At 39.2% G+C, this 11,913-nt stretch overlaps 1 protein-coding gene across 1 annotated transcript; it reads left to right on the top strand.

Annotated features, from left to right (window-relative positions):
- Positions 1 to 330: 330 nt before the first annotated feature.
- On the top strand, positions 331 to 11,897 carry SPDYA (speedy/RINGO cell cycle regulator family member A). The gene is made up of 6 exons (XM_048843424.2): positions 331 to 601; positions 1,845 to 1,903; positions 2,197 to 2,282; positions 5,405 to 5,576; positions 8,316 to 8,616; positions 11,687 to 11,897. The coding sequence occupies exons 1-6, from the start codon at positions 373 to 375 to the stop codon at positions 11,773 to 11,775; spliced, it is 936 nt and encodes a 311-aa protein (XP_048699381.2). The 5' UTR covers positions 331 to 372; the 3' UTR covers positions 11,776 to 11,897.
- The last annotated feature ends 16 nt before the right edge of the window (positions 11,898 to 11,913 follow it).

Consider the following 11,913-nt stretch of genomic DNA (forward strand, 5'->3'; position numbering starts at 1 on the left):
GCGAATGCTTACACCCGAGTAACGTTATGCATGTGAATTGCCACATTGAGTTCAGTGGGACTACTCATATGTAAAATGGTTTACATTAGTGTTTGCAGGATTGGCACTTATGTTATTAAAATACAACTATTTTGTATTTCATCTTCCATACAAACTATACATGAAAATGCTTAGGCTAAATAATACAGTTACAGAGAGGGAGTCTGCAAAGCAACTGTGTATGAATTTTTTGTTATATCTATGGTTTCTCATGACACCAAAATGGATATAGAAAAAAGATTTATTGATGCCTTTTATTTTGCAACTATTCTATATCATCTGTATTGTTAATATTGTCTTTTTTAATTTTAACAGGAATCTTCAATTACAAAAATGAGACATAATCTGGTCTGTCAGACACCTCGCACTGTCACTGTTCATATAAAGTCGAGTGCATCTAGATCACACCAGCAAAAAAAATCGATTAGTCTAAAACGTCCTATTTTTAAAGACAGCCAGGAAAATTGTGAAAAAGATGTGCACAGTCATAAGTCTAAACGTCCAAAAGGTGCATGTCTAGTTATTCAGCGTCAGGAAATGACCGCTTTCTTTAAACTATTTGGTAGGTTAACAGTTATACATTTTGAGTAAAATGTGTTGAACACTAAAATACTTTTTATAAGCAACTATGTTTTCTAAATATAATAACTTGAGAGTGCTTCTCATGCATACGTTAACAGCCACATCTTGGTCTGAATAAAATCTAAGGCCAGAGTGAGTACTCAGACCACTATACTGAAATGGCTGAATATTATTCCTCAGTTAACTGAAAACACTTCCATTCCTCCACCACAACTGTAATATATTTCAATGTATAAATATTTACATTTTAAATAAAATATAACTACAAAAGGATTGTCAAACTGCTGAAAAATACGTTGCTTAAAGATAAAACAAAAATCATTTGACCCTTCCTACACATCTCCTTCCTTTTCCTTTTATTTCTTCCTTCATCCTGATCCCACCCTGCAGGTCAGCAAAGCTCTTTTTGCCAATATACATTTGTTTTACATTATGTTTCAAAACAGATTTGAAAGAGGCTAGATTTCCCACCACTGTAAGCAAATACATTATTGTGGGAAGAAAAGTCTTGTAGTTATGTATGGTGGAAAGTGGAATGAAGGTAGAAGGAAGAAAGGAGTTTGGAGAAGTTAGTATTTTTCTCTCTTCCATATAATTTTTGTTGTTTTTTCTGCTTCATCTGAAAAGAGTGAGAAATAGAGGAAAGCTGTTTTGTTGCTGACTTGAAAATGTTGAGTATAGGAGTCAGAGCAGAGAATTTATAGTAGCCAATTACAGTAAATTTTCATATTTGTAGAATGGTTATTAAAAGTGGTACACTGATCGGGCAAACAATCAAACTTGTTTTGCTTACTAATGGTTGTCAGAGTGCAGAGATTCTCAAAACTGTATGGTTAATCAGAAATAATTGTAAATTATAATGTAAATTATATACAACCCATTAAGAGTGCAGGGAATAAAATAAACAGGGAAAAACACTGTACAGTGGCTTTCAGTTGAGTTGCACTCACTAATGTTAACACAGAATTTGGTTCTTTGTGTTCTCCACTTTGCCTTTGTTATGGCTTCTCTTTTTGCTTTTGTTCAGATTTTTTTCTAAGCCTAATGTATCTCTTCTGTCAGCTGCTCTGCTTCCTACTGATCAGTCCAGCCGATATCCTTTTCTTTGGCTTGATAAAATGCCCATCTGTATCTATATCTGTAGAAACAAATGCTTCCTCCCCTCCCCCCCAATAAAAAAATCATTTTTTCTATTGAAATATCACCGCTGTTTTTTGTTACAGATGATGATCTCATTCAAGATTTCCTATGGATGGACTGCTGCTGTAAAATTGCAGATAAGGTAAATTTGGTATTGTTTTGGTTCGTAGGCCACTTTTTGCGCCTTTTACTTTTAATCACTTGATATTGTAATATGAACATAAACCATATTCTGCTTTCTAATGTATTCACATAGCTTCTGGCAAAGTAATACAGGAAACGATTTACACTTTTCTGAGGGTGGGAAATTAATAAAATATAATCTTATGGTGATGTCAGAAACAGATTTAAAAGATGCTACGTCCTTTTAGGAAATTTTATATAGAAAACAAAAGAATACTAATGTTCTATTTTAATATTTTGTTTTTCTAACAGTATCTTTTGGCAATGACTTTTGTTTATTTCAAGAGGGCTAGCTTCAGTATAAATGAGCACACCAGACTTAATTTCTTTGTTGCTCTGTAAGTATTCTTTAAATATTTTTTCATTTATTTAGTTCTGTGTTTATTCCATTAATGATTTTGATTTATAAATTAGGATTCTATAGGGGATAGGTTTCATATCACAACCCCTCCCCATATGAGCGGGCTAGAGAAAAATACATTAATTTCCCCAGGTTAAAAACTTCTTGAAATCTTTTCTTTGAATAGCACCCCCAGGCTTTGGAGCAGGGACTTGAAATTTGGCAGGGGGATTGCCTTTGTATTAAGGGAGTGCCTTTTGCCATCCCTGTGAAAATCTGCCCAAATATGGCCAAATTATAAGCCTTTAAAAATTAGAGTTCATACATGTTGTTCAGTAGACACATCAATGTTAGCAGCTGTAATCTCCAAAAATTCTGCTCTCATGAAGCAAGCTCAAGATTCTCACAGCTCCTAGCTGACAAGACTGCACCTGCATCTTCCCCACAGAGCAACTGAGCATGGTGCAGCATAGGGCTACAGAGCCTCAGAACAACTTTCCCTATAATGAAAAGGAGTACTTGTGGCACCTTAGAGACTAACCAATTTATTTGAGCATAAGCTTTCGTGAGCTACAGCTCACTTCATCCGATGAAGTGAGCTGTAACTCATGAAAGCTTATGTTCAAATAAATTTGTTAGTCTCTAAGGTACCACAAGTACTCCTTTTCTTTTTGCGAATACAGATTAACACGGCTGCTACTCTGAAACCTTTCCCTATAATGGCTCCTCCTGGCTTGGGGGTAGGACTGGGTGATGGAACTGAGAGGAAGGGAGTCTGTCTCGCTCCTGTGCTCTTAGCGTGCTCTTCCCCACCACTGCGTCTTTATCACAGTGCCATTCAATCTGTTGGGACCCAGGCAGCATGGAGAAAGATGTCTGATTCAAATGCAGAGGAGACAAACCAGACCTGGGAGAGGGAAGGAATAGATTGGGACAAGGAATGCGTGAGACTGGGATTGGAACGGGGAGAGAAACTGTGACTGAGAGTTGAAGGTGGGCAGCGAGGACTGGCTGGGCAAGGAGATTGGGAACCGAAGAGGAGAGAGCAGGCTAGGACTGGTTGAACTAGGAGGCTGGGATGGATTGGGCAAGCGGACTGGGAACAGGAGCCTTTGGGGGAAATGCTGGGGGACTCGGAGCCAGTTGGCTGGGGAAAACGCTGAGAGGAACTAGGGAAAGCGGGAGACTGGGACTGGCTGGACAAGGAGACTGGGACTAGGAACTAGTTGGAGAAGTGGGAGCAGGAGGTGGAAGAGAGACAGATCTGACAAGGAGCTGGGGTGTGGAAGGAGCATTAGGACTTGCTGGGCAAAGAAACTGGAAAAAGGAATCAGGGACAGGCAGAGAGGGAGACCAAGATTAGATGAGGATCCTTGGGAGGGAGACTATAACTTGGATACAGCGGGGAGGAGGGACAGACTGGATGAGGAGCTGGAAGGGGGAACTTGTATTGCCAGGGCATGGGGGTTGGGGGTAAGGAGTTGGGGCTGGATGGGGGAAGAGCTGGGACTGTCTGGGTAAGGAGACTAGGGTAAGAAGCCTGAGGAGTGGTGACTGGATTGGGTAGACAGGGTGAATGGCACTGCAACAAGGATCCAGTGGTGGGGAAGAGACAGACAGGGCAGAAGGGGTCAAATTTCAGGGAAATGGGCAGAACAGTCTGTATCTTCTGGAGCACACTCCCTTCCAGAGCCTGGAATGGAACCCATGATTCCTGTGTCTCTCCATGACTCTGCTGTCAGCAAACGTGTGAAACCAAGTGGCAAAGATGGCAACAGTTACTGGAGCAGGGGGACTCAATTCTGGGTCTCCCACAATAGTGCCTTATCCTCCAGGATATAGAATCATTCTCACTCTCTTTCTGGCCTAATGACTATTTAAATATTTATCCAAAATGGACAGCTTCAACAGGAGAAACTGCAAGCAACCCACATCAGAATATCCCCTAGGCTAGTGGCTAAGACACTCTTCTGAGAGATGGGAAATTCCTATTTAAATCCTTTCACCTGATCAGGCAGAGGGGAGAATTGAACCCAACTCTCACATCCAGAGTGAGTGCTCTAATCCCACTGGCCCTGCAGTGAAATAGGCAGGGGAACACTTATCTTCACCTGGTTAGAGGATGTCACTGGGACTTAGGCATGAGATAGGTGTCCGGACACCTAGAGTGAGGCAGCAGTGTGCATGTCCAGAGGCAGAAACTTAGGCATATATAGAGGACTTTTACAGTGAAAATTTACATGCTGAGTGAATTTAGGTGCTTATTGGGTTAAGCGGCTGCTGAACCAGGGGTTTTGAGGACCTCATTGGTGCCTAAATTTTCAACTTAAGCACCTAAAGTGAGGAGTTAAGTGCTTCGGTCCTTTTGTGGACCTGGATTTCTATGTCTGGACTGCTAAACATTCATGACCCTTTAGCAAGCTGTACTGATAGCTGATTGTGGTGGTTTTGTGGCTCTAGATAGGAGGTAACAATATTTGCCTATGGTCTGGAGGGGATAGGAGGGAGAAAACCAAGTAACAAGATATATAATTTTCTGAAAGAATGGAGAAATGTGGATGTTAAAAAAGTGGGTTCCCCTTACAAATGGTGTTGTACCTATTGTATGTTTTTATTTATTTTGCTGCTTTCTTAATGTTTAATATTTTTTGCTGCCTGGTTTCTAAACAGATGTGGTTTAGGAAGTACAACTTTTACATGTAGACGAGGCCTGTAAGGCCTTAGTTTTGAAGCAGATCTATCACTGACATTTTCTTTAAACTTTTAAACCTCAGACAATGTATTTGTGCCTCATATCCTAAGGAGTCAATCAAAAACTATTCATTTTAATGTGAGGATGCCCTGTTGATTTGGCAAAAGCAGCGAAACTGGATTATATTTCATGTATGTGCCCATCTAGTGGACGTTAGTACAAAGCCAATTTTTATGACTTTCACATGCGTTTGTATTATATAGATTGAAGTAAACCAGAAAATTCCTCTCATCCTGGGAGAAGTCTAAACTTTGGTAGCAAATTTCCCCAAACTAGTGGAAGTAAGGAATTATTTTAAAGGTGTATAAAGTTAAAATCGTGTGATGTGATGACTCAAGGTTGGAGATCCTTAATATATATTTTTGTAGGTATCTCGCAAATACAGTTGAAGAAGATGATGAAGAGTCAAAGTATGAAATTTTTCCATGGGCTTTGGGAAAAACCTGGCGGAAGCTTTTCCCTAATTTCTTAAAGTTAAGAGACCAGCTCTGGGGTAGAATTGACTACAGGGCTATTGTAAGCAGACGTTGCTGTGAAGAGGTAGGTAGGCTTTTCATGCATTCGATTCTTGAGCTATTTATGCCAGTTGAGGATCTGGTCTGATATATATTAAATACATTTTCTTTAACAGAAATGTATTGATAAACCAGGGATTAAGGAGAACAAAGCAGTTGAAATTTAATGATTTGCCTATTCTGTTTTGAAACTGATTATTTTCCTTTGCATTTAATATGCATTCTTAGGAACTCTGGCCTGGCTTCAGAAAGGGACTTAGGCTTGCAACTATGAATATCATGGCACCTAACTTCTAGGTGCCTGTAAAATCACAGGAATAACACCATAATCCACAAAACCTAAATTAGGTGACTAGGGTCCCTATATAATGAATAGGAAGAGATAGATACCTTAAAATACAATCGACAAAGCTAACATGTTAGATGGGGAGCTGCCTAAGCTAGCCAATGAGAGGGGTATGCAAAATGGTGTCATGGAGATAAGTGCCTAAATCTGGGCTTCAGGGAAGCGCCTATCTCTTCCTAGCAATCCACATGTAGGAACCTGTCTCCTTGGAGTCAGGTGGCTTAGGTGCCTAAATAGTTTTTGGGAGGAATGAGTTAGGCACCTGCCTCACTCTACACAAAATGGCCAGAGGAGGAGATGGTGCTGCTCACCTTATAACTTTTATCGCAGTGGTTACATCACTCACCTGGGATGTGGGAAACCCAGGTTCAATCCCCCCTCCCTCCCCCGCAAGAAGGGAAGAGAGGATTTGAACAGGGCTCTCCCACATCTTTTCTCCCACTCTGGCAGAGGGAAGAATTGAACCTGAGTCTCCCACTGGGTGCTCTTACCACTGAGATAAATGTTATAAGCCAGGCACCACTACCACCTCCTCTGGTAGGTGGCCTATGAGCACACCTTCTAGACTGGGCCCCTCACATGATTTAGGGGGATGAATGCATATTTTCCCCTAGCTTGCGAATTGCTCTGGCACTTAGGTAGGAAACAGGTGCCTGGATACCTAGTGTGAGACAGCAATGTGCATGCCCAGAGACAGAAACTTAGGCACCTCGGGAACTTTTACCCTGAAAACTTAGATGCTGAATGAGTTTAGGCTCCTACAGGGCTTGGTGGGAGTTTTGTGGATCGCAGCAGAGCCAAAAACTGGGACTGAAGCCATTAGGTGCCTAAGTCGGCGGTTTTGTGCCTAACTACCTTTCAGGTTTCAGAGTAACAGCCGTGTTAGTCTGTATTCGCAAAAAGAAAAGGAGTACTTGTGGCACCTTAGAGACTAACCAATTTATTTGAGCATAAGCTTTCGTGAGCTACAGCTCACTTCATCAGATGCATACTGTGGAAAGTATAGAAGATCTTTTTATATATGCTTTGTGTGTATATAAAAAGATCTTCTACACTTTCCACATACTTTCCACGGTATGCATCCGATGAAGTGAGCTGTAGCTCACGAAAACTTATGCTCAAATAAATTGGTTAGTCTCTAAGGTGCCACAAGTACTCCTTTTCTTTTTGCTATCTTTGTGGATCTAGGCCTCTGTTAGGGTAAACTCCTGTTTCAAACTCCATATCCAAATTTTTAAAAATTTGCCCACATAGGCAGTCCACCTTGCACTAGGAAAGTTTTACGTTGTGCCATTGAGCATTCACTACCAAAGTTGCTGCATGAGTTTTTGCTGACCAGAGTGCTTGTGTTTTATATAAATACCCTATTTACTATTGGTCCTGAATGAAGGAATTTGCAGCAAAGAAGAAACTGATTATGGAAGTCACCTCATTCAGTTTAGAATTATTTCATTTTTCAAACTACTTGGAAAATTGTCAATTTTCATTATTCGATAAAAATCCAATACTTTGGGTGAAATCCGGGCCCAGGTGAGCTCAACAGCAAAACTCCATTTGACTTCAGTGAGGCCAGGATTTTACCTTTTATTTCTAAAAATTAAAGCTGTTTAACAACTGCTTAATTGCTTTTGCATTATTTCATCCTGTTTTCCAAACCTGAGTTTAACAGAGAAAAAAAAAAGTCACCCTGAAAAATACTGTTTCTTAGTATTCTGTTTGGATGTATTCCTACTGCCAGGAAGGGCCCTGTTATGACATGGGGGACTGAACTGTAGAAAGCAGTGAAATACATTTTGTTTGGATCTGGAAAAGATGGGAGCTTATCTATTTCCACTAAGTTTTGTGAAACTGCACAGTTACACCCTAGCACAACGAGAAATGATACCAGATTTAAGACTGAGGAAACAAAACAATTCCCCAAACTACCTACTTTTTCTGTTAGGAAGCTCCGTATTGAAACTATGGCATCATCAATTGTTGGAAAGCATGATACAAGTCACACTGGATAAGTGGAACGGCAGAAGACTGTTAAACTGTAAAGTTAAGGGAATTTTAATTGTCATCCAGAGCGGTTCAGCCAGCAAAGTGCACTTCTGACTTCCCTACCACTCTAAACCAATGATGTGTATTTCTCAGACACAGATATGATGGAAACTGAATGTGGCTTTTCTTCCCTGAATCCCTACATCAATTAGAAATTAGTGATTATTCGGTCACCAAAAATTTTTTTGCACAGAGGAGCTATTTTCAAACTTGTTCTTTCCACTGTAATGTTCAGTTTCATACAGAGGTACCATCTTCCAGGATAAACATGTACTTAGAAACAGAAATAGGTTTTTCTCAGTTTCAGTTGTATAGTATTTGCTTGTTGGTTTTTCTGACACTGGTTCCATACATAAGTAAGATTTTCTAATCTAGGTAATGGCTATTGCTCCATCACATTATATATGGCAGCGAGACCGTTCCATCCATCACAGTGGGGCTGTCAGAAATTACGGCAGAGATGAAGTGCAGCTGCCCCGGGGACCAAGCGCCACACCAGCAGATTGTTCGCTTTGTGGTAAGAAAGGAAGATTTGTAGGACTGGGATTATCATCCTCATCATCTTCGTCCACTGGGACTTTGGCGATGATGGAGCAACATGGATCTCAGGAATTGAAGGGCATTTTCCCAGTTGAAAAAATGCTAGTTGATCCTTCTCCTTGCTGTTATTCCCAAGGTAGAGTTTAGTTTTGTAAGTCACTTTCATTTAGTTGGTTTAGGTATATATTATTACCTTGGAATCTGCTTTATCTGTATAGTATAAGGGGCCTCAAACTGGGGGTTGTGACCCCTCAGGGGGTCCTGACGTTATTACATGGGGGGGGGGGGTCGCAAGCTGTCAGCCGCCACCCCAAACCCTGCTTTGCCTCCAGCATTTATAATGGTGTTAAATATATTTAAGTGTTTTTAATTTATAAGGGGGGGGGGGGTTGCACTCAGGGGCTTGCTATGTGAAAGGGGTCACCGTACAAAAGTTTGAGAACCACTGGTATAGCACATTTAATATATCAGCATTTATAAAGCACACACCTCTGCTGCAGAGTTCTGTACAAAGTGGGACTAAATTCCTCTGCTTTTCCCTTCTTCTGTATGTAAGAGATCTATCACTTAACCAACAACTTGACATAAAGTGAGAAACAAACCACTTCATATTCCACTTGCATGTCAGTTTTGGAAAGTATGAATGTAGTGCTTGTGAAAGGAGACTAGAATCTCAATCGCTTTATTTATCTACAGAACTGGGATAGCACAGATAGCAGCAATAAAAGCTTTTATCTGCCCTGCCAAGGTTACTTATCTCTAACCTGGAAAAATGCTGGCAGAGCAGTGTGGTGAAGCTTTTCTAGTAGTAAGACCACAGAGTAGTCTTCATGCCTATTAAATCCTTGGACTCTCTATTAAGACTCAAATTTATGGGAATGGGGGCTATATAGGCATCTAGGCAGAGACTGCCAACAAAAGTGCTAATTAGTGCCAAGTATGTTTTAGTTATGAACATTTATTAAATCAATTTTCTTGACGTCCAAGGATTTAGCAGTGTTGTGCAGCCAGTGAACAATCCCATTTGTAACCAGAACTCTGTCCAGATTGTGTGCTATTCTTAGTAAAATAAATGAGTGTATTTTGAGTAAACCCTTGTTAGGAGACAGCTCTCAGACGTTTTACTATCAGAAAGCGCATCTGTCTGTTTGAACAACTAATGTTTTATCTTAAGGCATCTTTTGCAAAAGTATTGAGTTCCTTCCATGGTTCTTTACATACTTGCAATAAAGAGCAGTATGTTTTGTTTCACCAAATTATTCTGAAGTCGTGTTAGACAAATTTACTATCACAATAACACTATTTTTATGATTTTTGTTGCAAATTACCCTTTCTTGTTAGTACTAATCTAAACACTCTGTGGTTGAATGAACTAAAGATGTTCTAGGTTTATTGAAATTATCCTTGTCTACTTAACTAGATGTTGAACGGTTCTCAATTCTAACTCTTCTGGCAGTTGACAAATCCTGTTAACTTTTATTCATAACTACTCACTGACTTCAGCATACTGTTGATGAATATATACTACGATGAGCAAGAAGCTGTCAACTATTAATTTCTCAAATTAATTCTGAAAATTCCTTTCTAACATTTCCTGTTTGTTAGAAGCAACAATAAGAATAAATTATGCTTATCTGAGTTTTAAGATTACTGTTGTGAGCAACACAAGTTCAGGGTTTAAAAAACAAAACAGCGCAGCCCTCTATCATATATATATTCTGAACTTGATCACTTGTGAAATCAATTGTGGTGTGTTTTCTAACCCACCTCCCACCCCAAAATATTGGATAGCTTTTATTGTATCTGAGAAGTCTCCAACATAAAGTAGGTATTTGTTCATTTTTAAATTAAGTATTAAGACTGGATCATGCTTTAGATGGTTATCTTTTGGTAGATTCATTTTATAAAAATGTATAAGGCCCAAATCTACCAAGATTTACACATGCGCTTAACCACTGGGCACTACTCATAGTGTGAAACATTAAATACATGCATATATCTTTGAAGGAGTGGAATTAATTTATCTAAATAAAAATTGGAGACATAATAATTCTTTTTAATATCCATTTTTCCATTAGTGCAAATAGGATTGAAATGTTGGCATTAGGACTCCTAAGAGTTTTATACTTACTGTTTTGATATTGTCCGTAAATTGCTCCAATTCTAAGGGGCTCTTTAAACCTGGAAAATTTTTCAATTGTGTGATATTTGTAACAGAAAAGGAATTAGGCAAACGAGTCCAGTAGGACATATCACAGGTTCAGCTCACTATTAAAATAATTTGCACTTACACAGAGCCTTCAATCTGAGACTATAATCACACTTGTCCCAATTTTTTTAAACTTACTACTGTTACAGATAAGAGGTAAGATTACTATATCTGAAAGAGATTAGGAAAAAATTTAGTTTATTTACTTCATGCATTTGATAGCACTTTGTATACAGTCAGGTTCACGGTGTCCCTGGAACAAGTAGTCCTTTTGCTCTGCTTGTGTGGGTTTTCCACACAGCTTCAAATGAGAAAAACGTTTTAAAAGAAATTATTTATATACCCACAACTGACAGAAGAACTGAGGAAGGTGGTAATACTTGAAACTATTTCTAATGTATTTTAAGTGGTCCAGACCCAGTGGATGGTTTTCCTTTCAACCTCACAATACCCCATAGGGTAGAGAAGTTTTAGCATATCCATTTTAAATAGGGAGAAACCCAGGCACTGATTTTTCCAAAACTATAAAAGAAGTCCGTTTCAGGCATGGGATTAAAACTAGAACTCCTGACTCTTCTGTCCTATGCTTTGTCCACAGTACCATCCCTCCACTTCTCCCTCTAACAAATAGTAGACGTGCTTTCTGTAATGATGTTGAAAATGATCTGACCACTATCAGCCAAACAATCCATCTTCAGCCCTGATTGACAGAGGTATAGCAAGGAAAATCTTGTCAATAACTGGTCTTTTTCTTTGTGTAAACAGTGCCTTGTAGTAAATAAGTATATATAATAGGGCCAAAATTCCATTACTTGCATTTCTATTGACTCAATGTAGAGCTGTGCAAACATTTTGCTCCGAAAAAAGGCTATCAGTATTGATTGGTACATAACAATGCAAACAGGAATTGCACATGTAGCAGAGGGCAGAATTTGGTCTACTGTATTCTTACCTTATGTAAACAAATTCCTCTTTTCTTTTTCTAAATTTCCGGTAGATTGCAACAGCCTATCCACCAAAGGGAGAACGAATAGCTGCATGAATCAAGACAAATCCATGGACTGGTTTACAGGAAATGAAGAATGAAATGTTTGACCAGAGTTATTAGACGTAGCTCAGAATACCAAACTCAGTGCCAGATCAATTAGAAAATGTTTGTTTCTAACAGTATTGTGTAGCTGTACCATAGTTCACTATTTCATTAGCATCCCTTCTTTAGATTGT

The sequence above is a fragment of the Caretta caretta genome, chromosome 3 (assembly GCF_965140235.1).
Source record: "Caretta caretta isolate rCarCar2 chromosome 3, rCarCar1.hap1, whole genome shotgun sequence".
NCBI lineage: Eukaryota > Metazoa > Chordata > Testudines > Cheloniidae > Caretta > Caretta caretta.